Source organism: Lipophrys pholis (genome assembly GCF_963383615.2).
Source record: "Lipophrys pholis genome assembly, chromosome: 10".
In the NCBI taxonomy this organism is placed as follows: domain Eukaryota; kingdom Metazoa; phylum Chordata; class Actinopteri; order Blenniiformes; family Blenniidae; genus Lipophrys; species Lipophrys pholis.
The window spans coordinates 28063732-28080397 of record NC_137640.1 but is presented as its reverse complement, the minus strand read 5'-3'; the positions used below and the strand labels follow the sequence as shown (position 1 = coordinate 28080397).

Genomic DNA, 16666 nt, shown 5'->3' with positions numbered 1-16666 from the left:
AAAGCATAACTAGATCATCAATTTGAATGCTTTTGCAATTTTGGAAGATTTAGTTTTTTAGTTGAATGAAGGCTTCACTTGTTTTGTCCAGTGCTCAATGCTAAAGCTTCAATCCAATCAAAGCCAGTGGATTTAATTAAACCTTACTGTGTCTCCAGCTGACCAGGTGGACATCCATTTGCTGCGGTGCCAGCAGCTGAGGCTGTATATTCTAAAGGCGGGACGGGCGCTGCTTTCTCACCAAGACAAGCTCAGGCAGATCCTCTCTCAGCCCGCAGTCGTAGACATTGGCCCCAACCCCACTGGTAAGCAGATGTGAAGCACGGCTTCCTGAAAACTGGACATAAACACACTAGGGAAAGGGGTGAAACCAGTAGGGAAGGTCTGTGCTCTCCAAGCACCCTTGAGTTTTATTGACAATCAGAGCATGACTGTTTTTTATTAGTAACAGCTCATGTAAAGACTCATCTGAACTTTCAAGACATCTTTGCCCCTAAATGTTGAGACTTTGTGCGTGGGTGGAGCGATGAATCCAAGATAGTGATTAAAAAAAAAAACTGTTGCAGCTTCTTTTGCCAGCCATTGTGTCAGGTAGTTTTGTTTCAATTCAAAATACAAAGAGTTTTCTCCACGGACCCAGAAATCTTTGTAAATAACCCCGTTGGTCTGAGGGCATATAGATAAAATTATTTTTCTTTGCTTCTTCCTCTTCTCGATTCTTGTGCTCAAATTAAAAGTACTGCCCAAGTTAACGAAGTTAGCTCAACATGAAACCGTGTTCATAAAATGAAAACAATTTTAAGTGATTCCCAGACCTTGAAGCTCGAGTAGAGAGGAATCTCAACAAACACAGGAGAACATCAACAAAATCAAATCAAAATATCATGGCAAACTGCAACAATCATAGAGGAACACATTCAGCATGATATATGACATAAATATCAAATTGGACATCAAATTATAGCGACTGGATCAGATGATATGAAAGGGTACATCAATCAGTATGTCAGCTCACTTTAGTATAAGGGCCCCATATTTTTGTGTTGCCACTTGTCTGTTTACTACCTGGAAATAAATTCTTTCAGTGGAGGGTTTATTTATTTCAACATTATTAAAACTACCTCATATCTGCAGTACACCTAACAACATACTTGTGTCTGTATGAGTACAGAGGGCAATGGTAAAAACTATATGGGAAGAGCTCTTCAAGAGGTTATTTTTTAAAAACATTTTTTTTAATCTGTTTGCGTGCCTATTATGTTCCAGTGGTTTTTTTTTTTTTTTTTTCATTTTTCTAATATTTCCGATTTAAGTAAAATCTTCATTGGAGAGTTATTTTTTTTCTTCAATGTTCATAATCACCATTTCACCATCGAAATATCTAATCAGAAAATATTAAAGAGATTCATGGACCCATAAAACTGACTCTTGCTATTAATGACAGTGATGGTTAAATATTGCAGATAAATTACGGTTTTTGATCAAATAATGTGTTGGATGTCTGGCATCTTGACAAACTGCACAATTACACCACGTGCCAAAGACTTGGTTTATCCCCATGTATGTTTGGAATCAGTTGAGAAAGATTAAATGGGTTAAATCAATATCATCTTATGAACATTTAGCCATTTAGAATTTTATTATGCAACAATATTTCTTTTCGATTCTTGATGAAATGGTTTAAAGTTTAAAAAAAATATTATATAACAATTGTGTATGGAAAAAATTTAGTCCATCAAACACACATGTTCATGTCACAGAATCATCTTGGGCGCTGTTTTCACTGCTCTTGCACCTTATCACAAACCATTCTTCTGTCTCATTCTGTGTGCAGAGGATCCAGTCGTGTCCTCCCCTGATGTTGGAGACTTGTCTCCTGAGGGTCCTCTGCCTCCACTGATCCTCCTACAGCAGCTGCTGTCCGCTGCCACCCAGCCGTCGCCCATCAAAGCCATTTTTGATCGGCAGGAGATGGAGGTTTGCCATTAAAAGTCTTGATGCTACATTGATAGTATTACTCCTGCTCAAGTTGATCCTAAACGCTGGCTGTGTGTGTGTGTGTGTAGGCGGCGGCTCTGGCAGTGTGTCAGTACCTGGCCGTGGAATCGGCCCACCCGTCCTCGCCGCTGTTTGAGGAGAGCAGCTCTAGCGAGGCCACAACACCTGTCACCATACAGCATGTCAGGCCTCCGAAACAGAAGAAACAGAAGACTTCCCCCGTCCCCCCCTTACCCATAGTCCTCCAGCTCATGGAGATGGGTTTCCCACGGAAAAACATCGAGTTTGCCTTGAAGTCGCTGTCGGGCATGACAGGAAGCACCTCTGGGGTTCCAGGTATGTTTCCATTTGACAGAAACCTGAGACTGGGAGTTTCTTGTCACACTCTTTGAGTCATAGAACTTCATTATATGGCACCCTAAGGCAAACCCCTCGAGACTAATGGAGTATATACCTCAGGTGTTGAGGCTCTGGTGAGCTGGCTGCTGGACCATCCCGACATTCACGTCACCGAGCTGTCAGATGCCGAGACAGTGTCCGATGAGTACTCTGATGAGGAGGTACTGGAGGAGCTAGAGGAAGCCGAGCCGACGTTTTCAGTGGTGAATTACCTTCCATTTTACTCTTACCACACAATAAAAGAGAAAATCACTTGTTTTGCTCCTCGTTAAATTCTCCTCATGGCTTGATTTATTGACAGCTTATGAATACCATTTTCTGTCTGTTTCATTAGCCGCCAGGCGCAGTGGTGACTGAGAGCCAGACATTCAAGAAGAGATCAGATTTCCAAAGCAATGATGATTATGCTGTGTATGTGAGGGAGAACATTCAGGTAATAAGCACAGCTCCTTTACGGTTTTTCTGAAAGTGCCTGATGGAAATGTGAAATGGATCTGATGGCTCATTGGTTTCTCTGCAGGTGGGGATGATGGTGAAGTGCTGCAGAACGTACGAGGAAGTGTATGACGGAGACATTGGGAAGGTGATAAAGCTGGACAGAGATGGACTTCATGACTTGAATGTGCAGTGTGACTGGCAGCAAAAAGGAGGCACCTACTGGGTTCGCTACATTCACATCGAGCTGCTTGGTAAGATTATCTGACTGAATGCTGCTGTGATTGAGAGTGCTCCATTTTGGGAGAATAGAGGCAGTGTCAGAGTAATTTATTTATCTTAGAGTTCTGCCATCTTGGGACATAGAACATCCATGGCATCTGTTTCTTTTTTTTCCCCACCAACTGTCTTGGTGAAATCAATTTATATTTTATATTCTATACTGTTCTTTCCAACTCTGGGTGATTTGTGGGCTGATTTTTGAACTCTGCTGACTCTGGGCTCAGGCAGAATACAGAGACATGTCGGCAGAGCAGACATGGAGAGAAACACTCTTAAACTTTCACACCTCCAAGCAATTTGGATACTAACACAAACGTATATTGAACCGTGAGCGGACATCCATGTACCGACAGAGAGAACATGCAAACATAACGTAAGACCCCCATTGTGAAGCAGAATTCACCAAGTGTTGGATTGTTCACCCACTAATGGGGAACGTGAGCTGGTTTAGACCGTCGTGAGACATGTTAGTTTTACCCTACTGATGATGTGTTGTTGCAATAGTGATCGACGCAACTTCTTGTACCCCCTTCAACACACTCCAACTTGCATTTTGGCATAATATGCACTATTTTTCTTTCTCTGTATTGCAGTTCAATTTTTATTGCCTTGTAAAGTTATTTAGTCTGTATTGTGTGTTCTTATATTTTTGGATTTGACAGTAAAGAAAGAAGCAAATGAACAATGTGGTTACATTGCCACTAAGAAATGTCAGTGATGTACTGATGTTTACAGAATTTCTCATGATAATCAAAGGCATTGTTGTACCACAAAGCAGAAGTTTGAACTGACTGACACCCACAGTATTGTCGAAGGGTTCTTCTTCTCTCGTTTCCTTTTTGTTCAATATTTTTTGAGTCCTGGTAACACAGGTTTGCATTAGGTAGGTAAAGCTCTTTCAATTTAGTTCAATTTGTGACGTTTTATTTTTGACAGGATTCCCACCACAAACCTCCCCTTCACATATAAAGATTGGTGACAAAGTGAGGGTCAAACCCACCGTCACAACTCCAAAGTACAAATGGGGCTCTGTTACTCACAGGAGTGTCGGAGTCGTGAAAGGTAAACAGAAATATATAAGGCCTTTAATAAGTCACTTTTTAAAAATTCTGTCTATCATAGTCTTGTAATGCAAACTTAAACCAAATGAGTGCTCTTTTAGCTTTCAGTGCCAATGGGAAGGATGTGATCGTAGACTTTCCACAGCAGTCCCACTGGACTGGTTTATTGTCTGAGATGGAGCTGGTGCCAAGTGTTCATCCCGGAGTGAGGTACAGATGCAGCAAAGGTTCAATTCTCATCTATTTAATGGTGAATTAGTCTGGTGTTTTAGTGTAACACCCCATGCTGCCTGCAGGTGTGACGGCTGTCAGATGTTTCCCATCAACGGCCCTCGATTTAAGTGCCGAAATTGCGATGACTTTGACTTCTGTGAAAGCTGCTTCAAGACGCGCAAACACAACACCAGACATTCTTTTGGCAGAATCAATGAGCCAGGTGAGTCACATGTGGCCCATCTCATTATCTCTGTGGTGTTTTCAAGTGTGAGAGTGCACGTGCATAAATGTGCCGCTCACCTCCACCATCAGGCCAGTCTCCAGCTTTCTGCGGCCGCTCAGGGAAACAGCTGAAGAAGCACCACAGCAGCCAGCGCGGGATGCTGATTGACGACTGGTCCCGTGCCGTCAAGGGCCTTAACGTGTCCTCGTCGGTGAACCAGTCCCCAAGGCTCATTGACTGCGGCGATCTGTGCTGGCAGTCGTCTGGCTCCCAGGGAAAGGTGGGAGATTGAATCGCAAACTCCTTACAGGCTTGATGATGGTCTGTTCAGGCCGCATTATCACCTGCGTGCTTGTGTCGCTGTTTTCTTTGCAGCACTGGATTCGTCTTGAGCTGGTTCCAGACATTCTTGTGCACAGACTGAAGATGATTGTAGACCCAGCGGACAGCAGCTACATGCCCTCACTGGTGGTGGTGTCAGGTGATTTCATTTAGTCTTTGGTTTCAAGATTTATAGGCCTGATAACACTTTAAATTGAACTTATGGTGTTTGTTTCTCATTTTGAAATACTTGAAATAATGTATTTATGTAGTGCTCCCAGTGGATAACGGAAAGAGACCGTAGACGGGTTTATATCAGTTTAATTTCATGAGGGATATGATTGAAGTACCTCATGTGGAGGATTGGCATTAGGTGAGCAACAACAAAATCATCGTTATATTAACAGAGGAACCTAAAGAGCTTTTTACCTGAATAGGAAAAACAATTGGTCAGGATTATAGTGCCTTTCAGCTACATTTTTACAGGATGTTTTGAATTGATCTATGAATATTCAAGTTGAGTACGAGTGTATGTTCACCTTCTCTTATTTGTCCTTAGTAGTCTGGTAGTGCTCTGCGTTTGAGTTCTTATCATGTTCTTGATGGATAAAGTTGATCAGTTATCCTCTGTAGACGAAGCCACGGGGACGAGAAAACATTAGATAACATTCTCCTATTCCTGATTGGGTTTTTTTCTTTCTTTCTTTCTTTATGAAGATGCTCAAAGCAATGAAAACAGGTTATATCTTATCATTAAGGAGGTGGTTCTGTGCTTTTTAGCAGTAGTTCATCCAACAATGTTTAGAAATATGCCTTGGTATATTCTTACCTGGCCAAGTAGATATTGAACTGGACTTCCATTGAAGTTTAAGATTCAATTGCTTCAAGATACGTCCTGCCTGGATAAATGAGAACACCCATTAACATAATTGGGACATTTGCAGAACTGCTCTCTGAGGTGGGTGCAACCCAGTGTTAATTAAGCAAAAATGCAAGCAAGTAAATGTTTATAGGCTATAACTATATAATATAACTATACATTTCATTTGGATTACGTTTGCACACAGATTATGAAGCTTTAGGCAGTTTGTGCTCAATGTCAATGTGTTTCTTTGTATGCAGGTGGAAGTTCCTTGAACAACTTAATTGAGCTGAAGACAATCAACATCAATCCTACAGACACGACTGTGCTCCTCCTGAGTGACTGCACTGAGGTTGGTGAGCTTACAACTCAGCAGTTCAAATCAGCTTCACCTCCTCGGGTGACAATAGTCTTGTAGTAACTCTAATGGTGACTCTTCATTTTCAGTATCACAGATACATTGAGATCGCAATTAAGCAGTGCCGCAGCTCTGGTATAGACTGCAAGGTTCACGGACTTGGCATTGTGGGGCGTATCCGAGCAGAGGATGAAGACCTGGCCACCGTCCCGTTCCTTGCTTCCGATAATGAAGAGGAGGATGACGACAAAACAGCAACTGGGAGGTAAGATGGGCTTGATCGATAAATACATAGCTCTTGCGACACCAAGTCTTGAGATATTCAGAGGGCAAGCAAGTAGAATATGCATACAGATAATGTATTCTGTTTTCGGTGGGTTGTCCTGTATATCATCCAACAACTGGCCGTAAATCAGGAGTGTACAAAAACAGATACAATTGAATTTGTAATATCACATGCAGTTATAGTTTGATTCGCTAAAACACAGTATGGATTTTTAATTCATAGTCGGATGCTTTCTGATTCAGTTTTTACAATTAGTACTTTTTAAAACGTGACTAAAATGGTAAGAGGCTTCTTTGTGTTCAACAAACATTGTTAAAGCCATATGTACTCATAATTTTATTGAAGGGACAATCTACAAACCCTCATATTTTATGGCAGACACAGAGGGTGTCTTTAATCTAATATCACGTTGATACACTACGTCCTTTGAGTTCTCAGGATCTTGCAGCACAATGTAAATGTTTGCTTTTCAGCCTCGTACGAAAGAAGTCATCAGGTTTGGAGTCGGCAGCCACCATCAGGACTAAAGTGTTTGTGTGGGGGCTGAATGACAAGGACCAGCTGGGAGGACTCAAGGGTTCAAAGGTACAAATGTTTGTGTTCAAGTTCTCATGAGTATGAACACTGATCTTAGATTATGTGTAAAATTCAAAACATTCCTTCATGACTTTTTCAGAATTACTTCTTTAAGCTCAGAGAAATCATTTTAGGCTTTATAGAATTACTTCTCTCTTTTTTAAGTTATATTTCAGTTTTTTTGTACTTTAACAACTCGCCGTGTTTTCATGGTCAACTAGCAGACATCTATGAGTGAGGTTTAAGGTACATTTTGAAATCATTTTTATTTTTCTTATGCATCGTGATTGAGGGGAAAAATGTTTTATTATGTGGACCAAGTCTTCCGAGTATGTCAGTTTTTTCACACACTTAAAAGCTTCATCGTTGAAGAGTATAAGAAAATACATATATAGTAGTATAACACATATGCATCAAGGTATCAAAATGAAAATTACTTATGAGAAAGACTTAATCCAGAATGTTCGACTATATTTTGATAAATTTATGTATTTTTAGAGGCTGTTACTGCAGTTCTTTGTGAAGGTTGTACGTTAATGGACAAGGGAACTTGTGGAACGTACCAAATCTCCAAAAGAAACACTCATAGTTCTGCTAATAAATATTGTTTCTCGTCTGTCATCCCTGTGTCTCAAATGCCCTCACTGGTTGGTGAAGGCATTTGAGGATGTTTTGTTTTTGTTGTAACCATTAGTGTAAAGACTCTACAGCCCTAAGGACAAGACGCTTCCTCGGGGTGAGTCTTTTCTTTCTCTAATCACATTTGTTTGTGCTCTTCACAGATCAAGGTGCCTTCCTTCTCTGAAACACTTTCTGCACTCAACGTTGTACAAGTAGCCGGTGGCTCCAAAAGTCTGTTTGCTGGTGAGTCAAAAGATCTCTTTTGATGTCTTTACTTCTTTCGTTGGAAATTCCGTTTTTAATTGAAGTCATTGTTTGTAGTGACCGTGGAGGGGAAAATATACGCATGTGGAGAGGCAACTAATGGCAGATTAGGCCTGGGACTCTCCAGTGGGACCATCCCAATCCCCCGTCAGATCACAGCACTCAGTAACTACGTGGTGAAGAAAGTGGCCGTGCATTCTGGGGGACGCCACGCCATGGCCCTCACTGTGGACGGGAAGGTGTTTTCCTGGGGTGAAGGAGACGATGGCAAACTGGGACACTTCAGTAGAATGTATGTTATTCCGTGAAGACGACAAGTTTACCTTTGAAATCATACATAGGTTTTAATATTTCACTGTTAAATAATACAAACTCAAAATCCAGGTTAATGGAGAGTAAATAACCCACCCACCCACCCACCCACCCAAAAATATGATCCGACATTTTCCACTCTTGAATGATAGTTGCTGAATTCCTCTCAAGGGGAAAGATGCATAAGCAACAGATACAGCTAAATTATAGCTGATATTTTATATCAGCAATTTTATTAACGGAAGAAATGCAAAAGAAAAAGTTCATAAACATTAATGCCAGCTCATCCCTGCAAAAAACGATGTATTTAAAATGATCTATTGCTGATAGTTGTTCACTGACAGCTCACGATGTAGTCACAAAAGAGCAGTATAGTTTCATACATGATCTCGAGCTCCAACATTATAGATAGTCAACATATTTCACTGTTTGTGGTTTTAGGACTATATTTAAGCAGGCTAAAACACAAATTATGTTTTTATTACATGATTGGCTGATGAGTTTGCTCATAATGCAAAAGCTAAAAACCTTTTTCTCGCTTTTCCCAATCCAATTGGTTCTCTTCAACAGCTTCACATGCCAGCTGTTTCTCATTTTGAAAATTAAGAAAGAAATGCTCTTCCTTTTAGGAACTGTGACAAGCCTCGGTTAATCGAGGCACTGAAGACCAAGCGCATCCGTGACATTGCCTGTGGGAGTTCCCACAGTGCAGCCATCACTTCCAGTGGAGAGCTGTACAGCTGGGGCCTGGGTGAATACGGCCGTCTCGGACATGGTGACAACACGACTCAACTGAGGCCAAAACTGGTACGACTGCACCTTCCACATCCTTAACCTGTGTCCTTAACCTCTTTGTCAATGTGGTTTATTCAATTTTGTTTGTGTAGTGCCAAATAAAACAGTCATTTCAAGACACTTTTACTGTTTAGTCTTCTACTTGTAGCATTTACTAGCCTGTAGGGACCTTAGTGGTCTGAACAAAATAAGACGATGACAAATAAAGGGTTTAACAACTACTAACTAACTCACTGCTCTTGAAAGTTGTTCTCACCATCAGCTGATTTGAATGATTTCTTGTAATTGCAAATTCTGAAGGCACCATGTGTGATTAGCTGCTGTCTGTTCTCTTCCAAAGGTGAAAGTACTTTTGGGGCATCGTGTTATCCAGGTGGCTTGTGGGAGCAGAGACGCTCAAACTCTTGCCCTCACTGATGAAGGTCTGTACTAATGTGTCCTGTGAGATCTCCAGCAATGGAAACAAGAATAGAAGTTCCTCTTTCCTTGTGACTGTTGTATCCGTGCTTAGTCACCCATGCTTTTTTTTTTTTTCTCTTTTCTTTTTCAGGGTTGGTGTTCTCTTGGGGTGATGGAGATTTTGGAAAGCTTGGTCGTGGCGGCAGCGAGGGCTGCAACATACCTCAGAACATTGAGAGACTCAACGGGCAGGGCGTGTGCCAAATCGAGTGTGGAGCACAATTCTCCCTCGCTCTGACAAAGTCTGGAGTGGTGTGGACCTGGTAGGATAAATAAGACGGTAATCTGATCACTCGTCTGCCTTCAGGCTGGCCGATGACCATCCATCGTTTGCTTTTTCAAACAGGGGCAAAGGCGATTATTTCCGATTAGGTCATGGCACTGATGTTCATGTGCGCAAACCCCAAATGGTAGAGGGGCTGAGAGGAAAGAAGATCGTCCACGTTGCTGTTGGTGCACTGCATTGTCTGGCCGTCACAGACACAGGACAGGTTTGTACTCGCCTGTGTTCGGACTTCATGCTCCTTGTAGAGCCATGGCACTGTTCCAGATATCAGTCTCTCTTCCTGTAGTAAGAGCAAGTTTATCGACTTTCTCTCAACTTCTCCGGCACCTCTGACCTTTTCAGTTATGTAGCTCATTTCACCTTGTACGCTATTTTCCTCAGAGGAAAGTCAATAATCTTCTCACTTCACTTCACATCACGAGAGGCTGTAACTCAATATATTAGGCGATTGAGAGCTTGAAATGCCTTTTTCTAAGTCTATAAAGTGATCTAACTTTTTTTTCAACTGTGAGACGTGAACTGAGCCTCTGAAGTGGGCCCCCACTAAAGACTCTGTGCTTCCCACTCAGGTGTATGCGTGGGGTGACAATGACCACGGGCAGCAGGGAAACGGCACCACCACAGTCAACAGAAAGCCCACTTTGGTTCAAGGTCTGGAGGGACAGAAGATCACCAGAGTAGCATGTGGTTCCTCCCACAGCGTGGCCTGGACCACCGTGGACGTGACCACTCCATCAGTTCATGAGCCAGTCCTTTTCCAGACCGCCAGGGACTCCCTTGGAGCATCGTATTTGGGTAATTTCTCTTTTTTATTGTAACCTCCCTCTTGTACAATCCCTGTTTCAAAGAAGTTAAGATGCTTTGTTCAATGCAAATGAAAAGAATCTGCAATAATCTTCAAATCTCAAAAAACTGTACTTTAGTTCTTGAAGAGCATAAAAACATATCGGATGTTAAAACTGAAGATTTCCCCCCTTTTTTTTATATGAGCTCATTTTGAATTTGATTGCAGCAACACATTTTTTAGCTTTGTCCCATTGTGTAGTTTCTCCTCTTCTTTTAACCACCGTCTGTAGACATTGCTTTAACGTAACAATAACACTTTGTATTGAGAGTTCTGGACTGCAGCAGCCGAGTGCATCAGCTGGACTCTTCTATTGCAAAGCCATGAAATATTGTAATTATTATAATCTGGATGAGAGCAGGTGTTTCCCTAAAACCTCAGTGTACTTCTTCTGCATTGATGAAGAAAATCACCTGCCTCCAGTTTCGATGCACTGATATTGCTCATTATTCATTTTTCAATGGTGGTGATGTTTTAATCTGTAGGTCTGGGTATTTCCAAAATCTTTGCAATTCTATATTAAGTACCCTTTTTAAAAAAAAAATTGTTTTAAATGTAATGGATTTTTGGACATTCTGTTGCTAATATGTGAACCTTTTATTTTTTTTTTTAGATCTTTCAATTTTTTTTATTTCACATATGAGTGCCGGTGACACTGTGAAATGTTTTTTTTAAATCCAGTCATTTAATGTAAATGTTATGTTATGCCAAATAGCCCCTGTTAGCAAATTTCTGAGAGTTGCTGCCATCAAATTCAATATAAACTAATATTTTACACAAACTCGTTAAATGTTTATTTCACATCTGATATTTTCAGGTTAGATTTGTAATTTATGGATTCATGGAATTGACAAAAATATTTCGCTTTGTTTGTTAAAACAGTTCTGTTCTAAAATGTAGTAGTGGCAGTTTTACGTGTTTTAGCGTTACACGTTGCATGCTTTGTCTGTGTAAAGTCCAGCAGTGATGTTGAGTATTAAGTTGGTATTGATAACACTGATAAGCACAGTAATTGTAATGCATGTTTTCTTCTCTTTACCCGGGTCAGTTTTTCATGATTCCACTTTGGAGCCTCCACTCTGCTGTGTGCCAACGCTGACTTTCCATGCTCGCCTCTCTCTGCTCGCCTCTCTCTGCACATACACAGTGTCTCCACAACAAATACACTCATGTTTCTATGTTGACCTCTCTGCTCTGCTTTAAGCTGGCCGCCACGCATGCAAATAGTAGTGGAGACTCTGAAGTGAAATTAAACAATATAGGAACTTTTATTATAATATAATATTTTATTATCTATAGGCCAGGATTTCTAAATCAAAATTGGAGTATTCAGAGTTCCCTCTTGGGGAAATGTGTCTAACTTATCCTATTCCTAGTTAACCTTAACTACACATACTCGCAGCAGTGAGCTGTCACAAAGCTTTTTTTGGCAGTCTGCTCTGGGAGACTCCAATCATGAGCTGTGGGACCTCTGGTCACTGGCCCGCTTCGCTAACCTGCAGAGTGTTTGCCCTACGACACACTGTCTGCCAGGTTTTAATCATCTGTGATAATTATGTCATCATCCACATCTTTTCTTGCAGTTACTTCACAGGCCAGCATGAGGTGCAACTGAGGGAACAGGCGGCTTGTGCAGATATGAGGTGTCGCTTCACTGACGGCGTGCCTCATTGTTTTGGTGTTGTTCTCTGCAGGTGTCCAGTCAGACAGTGACTCATCAGCAGCAAACAACAAGATGAGTGGGCAGAGCAGCGCAAAGCCTAATCGACCCTCGTTGGCCAAAATTCTCCTCAGTCTGGATGGCAACCTGGCCAAACAGCAGGCTCTGTCTCATGTGCTGTCAGCCCTCCAAATTATGTATGCAAGGTATGCTGCCTTCAGGACTGGAAATATCTTTCTACTGATTTGGAAGACTTACTTGGAAAAGGTGCACTTTGATTGTGATAAAGGAAACCTGGCTAGTAATATAAAAAGTGTTTGGATTCATCAAATCTGACATATTTGAATTGCATAGAAGCAAGAGAAACTAAACTCAGCATTTCTTTGGTTATGCACCAATAATTTTTCTATTTTCTACATAGACAATCTGCATAAACAACATCCTGCTCAAAGTGGAATTGTATTAATGATTAGATAATATTTTGGGATGTGTATGACCTCTGAAAGACTTATTGTGCTGACTCGCTCCGTTCGGTGTAATTAGCTGGAACTACTGTTGACAGGATGATGGTATGTGTCTCCCCAGGGATGCAGTGGTCGGTGCACTGATGCCAGCCAGCATGATTCTGCCAGCAGAGTGTCCTTCCAGCTCACCTGTCCCGCCATCAGAGTCCTCATCTTCATCAACTGTGAGCGATGACGAAAGTCCCCCTGTTCCACCTGAAACTGAAGAGCGGGTCAGCCCTAACCCCTGGCAGGACAAGAAGGGAGAGGTCAGGAGAACTGCTGGCGGCGATCCGCTTCTTTAAACTGACTTTAAACTTACAGCATTGTTCCAGGTGTCCAGACAAACGTAATGATTTGATCAGTGCTGCTGAGAGTAAAATGTATGTATATTCACAGGTTATGAAAAAAGGTCTTTGATACCCCAACTACTGAAAATGAACTTTTTCTATAGTGCATTCATTTTGACACTAAATTCTGATTATGCTTTTAAGGTATATAAAAAATGTTTTTAGTATTGTCACAGACTGACTTTGTAATCTAATACATTATTGTAAAATACTCTGCTGTATTGATAGGTTCCCTCATCAGAAGATGCCATCACCCCATCATCTGCTGTGACTCCGTCCGCCTGTGGAGCCTCCTCGCGTCCTTTCATCCCGGTCACCGACGACCCCGGCGCCGCCAGCATCATCGCTGAGACCATGACAAAGACAAAGGAGGTTAGTCTGGCTGCTACTGGGCAGGACAGACATGCTTGGTTACACATGATGTGCTAAAGTACTTCTTTCTACTGTTTCATGTGTTGATCTGCAGGACTCTGAGAACCCGAGTAAAGTAGTTGGTCCAGAGCCTCAGTACCTAGACGAGTTCACCAGCCTGCTCGTGCCCGATGACACACGAGTGATGGTGGACCTGCTCAAGCTGGCAGTGTCTTGTCGTTCAGGAGAGAAAGGCAAGGAGGTGCTGTCAGCTGTGCTCTCTGGGATGGGTACAGCTTATCCACAGGTAATGTGCTACACGCTGTTATAAGTAGGTTCCAGGAAATAAAAAGTTAGACGTTTCGTTTTATTAGAATTTCACAGTATATTGTATATTTGTAATTTGTAAACCACATAACATTAATTTGCTAAGTTGTGATTTTATTACTCTTGTTGACTTAAGTGTTGCGAGTGTTAAGTAGTGGTTATGCTGAGGTGCGAGGGATTGAATTATGTCTGCGTGTGGAACCTACAAGTAATGCAACTTGGGGTTTGTTAACACTTTGCTCACTGAGCTTCTTGTGTTTCCACGACGTGCAGGTTGCTGACATGCTGCTGGAGTTGTGTGTCACTGAGTTGGAGGATGTTGCCACAGACTCTCAGAGCGGCCGTCTGTCTTCCCAGCCGGTTGTTGTGGAGAGCAGCCATCCGTACACAGACGACACATCTACCAGTGGCACTGTGAAGATACCGGGTAAAGAGGGGGATCAATTGTTAGGCTCTTACAGGACCTCGATTCAACAAATCTCCTTGATTCAGAAACTTTGCTTTGTTTCTGAAGGTGCTGAGGGCCTCAGGATAGAGTTTGACCGACAGTGTTCAACTGAGAGACGCCACGACCCACTAACCATCATGGACGGAGCCAACAGGATTGTTTCCGTTAGATCAGGTAAGCCAAAGAAGGCTGATACTGTGAAATGACTGCCACGCTAGAGTCGACAATAATTAATGCCACTGGATGCTCTATGCACTTCAGGCCGGGAGTGGTCTGACTGGTCCAGTGAATTGAGGATTCCCGGAGATGAACTGAAATGGAAGTTCACCAGTGATGGCTCAGTTAATGGGTGGGGCTGGCGCTTCACTGTCTACCCCATCATGCCTGCAGCAGGTAAGCTCACTTTCACATTTGAAATCATGCCCTAGCAGAACCACTGTGCATGAACACACTGCCTTGATTTGTTACACCGAGCCTTTTTTCTGTTTTTTCGTCAGGTCCCAAAGACTTGCTATCTGATCGCTGCATTTTGTCCTGCCCTTCCATGGACTTGGTCACATGCCTCTTGGACTTCCGGCTTAATTTTGCCTCCAACCGGAGCATCGTGCCCCGTCTGGCTGCATCTCTTGCTGCTTGTGCTCAGCTCAGCGCACTAGGTACTTTAGCAATTGGCCAGATTCAGTGAAGCAGTGACATCGTTCAAGTACCAGCAGAATTTACTGCACATCTGATAGAAATGACATTTGAAATATTGCTGTTTTGTTTTTGTTTTCTCCCCTGTAGCTGCTGGACACAGGATGTGGGCCCTGCAGAGGCTACGAAAGCTTCTGACCACAGAGTACGGTCAGTCCATCAACATAAACAGGCTGCTGGGAGACACTGAAGGCGAGGCTCGCTCTATGGTGAGTACAGCTGCGAAGCAGTTTAATGTCTACATGTGACAGGATGAGTTCTATAATTTGTTAAATTGGATGTTTCTAATGGGTTATTAGAGTCACATGGACTAGATAACAGCATGGCCAACGGTTTCACTGCTGCTTTTTTTGGTGATTTTGTTTGTTCATCATTGAAAGGAAACAGCTTTGGAAGTAAAATTATAGTGAAAATATCAGAAGCAATATATTCATATTCAGTAATTATAACAGTTTTAGCTCCTGAAGATACAGAAGTCTGAATGAGGTCACTGGTCACCTGCTGGGTTTTTCTGTAACACTCTAAATAAACAGCTCTAAATACAATTTAGAGGGAAATTTGCAGATTAGATACTTTGAAATTAAAGAATTTGAGAAATGTTTTTCAAATTCAACAAATAATCTTCTGAAAGTTTTTGAGAAAAATACAAAAATAACAATGTAACTTTGCTTTTGTCCTGTTTCTGTACATCAAGGGAAACTGGACTTGTCTACCTTTTTATTAGATGTCTTAACAGTAATCCCATGAGACTGTAGAAAGACACTAATGTCAACGTTACTGATTGGCAAAGGCTTTGTATCAAAAATGCATATATGTTAACAAAGGTGTAACTAGGTTATAATCTGTTTGCTTTCAGAGTTTCACAGGCAGTGCGCTCGCAGCTCTTGTGAAGGGGCTACCTGAGGCTTTGCAGAGGCAGTACGAGTACGAGGATCCTATTGTCAGGGGAGGAAAGCAGCTGCTTCATAGTCCATTTTTCAAGGTAACCATTCCTTGCCAACATAATGACTCTGTAGTTTGGTTAAGGTTTTGGGTGTCCTTAAATGATCCTTCCGAGAGGTTAAATGAAGCACTTTGTCCAGGTCCTGGTTGCTCTTGCTTGTGACCTGGAGCTTGATACCTTGCCTTGCTGTGCTGAGACCCATAAGTGGGCCTGGTTCCGACGCTACTGCACCGCCTCAAGAGTGGCTGTCGCTCTTGATAAGCGGACCTCTCTGCCGAAACCTTTCATGGATGAGGTAGACGACACCTTCTCGGCCAGCCTTCACGTCTACCTTTTACGTTCTGACCTAGAAAATGTTCTGACATTCATTCCTTTTGTAATTTGTTTTTACCTCTTTGCCAGGTTACAAAGAAAATTCGGGAGCTCATGGCAGATCACGAGAGCATGAATGGACTTCACGAGAGCCACGACCTGTTCAAACGGGAACATGATGAGCAGCTTGTGCAATGGATGAATCGTCGCCCAGACGATTGGACCCTCTCCGCCGGGGGCAGCGGCACCATCTATGGCTGGGGGCACAACCACAGAGGGCAGCTCGGGGGCATCGAGGGGGCTAAGGTCAAAGTTCCGACACCAACCGAAGCTCTGGCCACGCTGCGGCCAGTGCAGCTTATCGGAGGGGAGCAGACTCTGTTTGCCGTCACTGCCGATGGAAAGGTCTCAGATCTGTTTGTTTTCATCAAACATCATCTCATGCGTGGTCTGCACACGATTACAAAAATGTGTTTACTTG

The 16666-nt window shown here is 42.3% G+C and overlaps 1 protein-coding gene across 6 annotated transcripts in view; it reads left to right on the top strand.

The window, feature by feature from the left end:
• The window catches only part of herc2 (HECT and RLD domain containing E3 ubiquitin protein ligase 2), a 62523-nt gene that overhangs the window by 31540 nt on the left and 14317 nt on the right, over positions 1 to 16666 (top strand). For 4 of the 6 annotated variants that reach the window (XM_080473586.1, XM_080473583.1, XM_080473584.1 and 1 more), the window contains 33 exons: positions 159 to 305; positions 1835 to 1977; positions 2067 to 2334; positions 2458 to 2600; positions 2732 to 2830; positions 2918 to 3086; positions 4051 to 4176; positions 4277 to 4385; positions 4472 to 4611; positions 4704 to 4894; positions 4990 to 5095; positions 6058 to 6149; positions 6245 to 6420; positions 6915 to 7026; positions 7800 to 7881; positions 7960 to 8194; positions 8844 to 9021; positions 9350 to 9431; positions 9560 to 9731; positions 9815 to 9959; positions 10324 to 10549; positions 12293 to 12464; positions 12844 to 13030; positions 13340 to 13483; positions 13578 to 13769; positions 14063 to 14216; positions 14304 to 14411; positions 14499 to 14630; positions 14735 to 14893; positions 15021 to 15139; positions 15787 to 15912; positions 16013 to 16168; positions 16276 to 16590. In XM_080473586.1, coding sequence (XP_080329712.1) covers positions 159 to 305; positions 1835 to 1977; positions 2067 to 2334; positions 2458 to 2600; positions 2732 to 2830; positions 2918 to 3086; positions 4051 to 4176; positions 4277 to 4385; positions 4472 to 4611; positions 4704 to 4894; positions 4990 to 5095; positions 6058 to 6149; positions 6245 to 6420; positions 6915 to 7026; positions 7800 to 7881; positions 7960 to 8194; positions 8844 to 9021; positions 9350 to 9431; positions 9560 to 9731; positions 9815 to 9959; positions 10324 to 10549; positions 12293 to 12464; positions 12844 to 13030; positions 13340 to 13483; positions 13578 to 13769; positions 14063 to 14216; positions 14304 to 14411; positions 14499 to 14630; positions 14735 to 14893; positions 15021 to 15139; positions 15787 to 15912; positions 16013 to 16168; positions 16276 to 16590 — 5105 coding nt within the window. The remainder of the gene's footprint in view (positions 1 to 158; positions 306 to 1834; positions 1978 to 2066; positions 2335 to 2457; positions 2601 to 2731; positions 2831 to 2917; positions 3087 to 4050; positions 4177 to 4276; positions 4386 to 4471; positions 4612 to 4703; positions 4895 to 4989; positions 5096 to 6057; positions 6150 to 6244; positions 6421 to 6914; positions 7027 to 7799; positions 7882 to 7959; positions 8195 to 8843; positions 9022 to 9349; positions 9432 to 9559; positions 9732 to 9814; positions 9960 to 10323; positions 10550 to 12292; positions 12465 to 12843; positions 13031 to 13339; positions 13484 to 13577; positions 13770 to 14062; positions 14217 to 14303; positions 14412 to 14498; positions 14631 to 14734; positions 14894 to 15020; positions 15140 to 15786; positions 15913 to 16012; positions 16169 to 16275; positions 16591 to 16666) is intronic. The other 2 variants (XM_080473582.1, XM_080473585.1) reach the window with 2 other exon arrangements.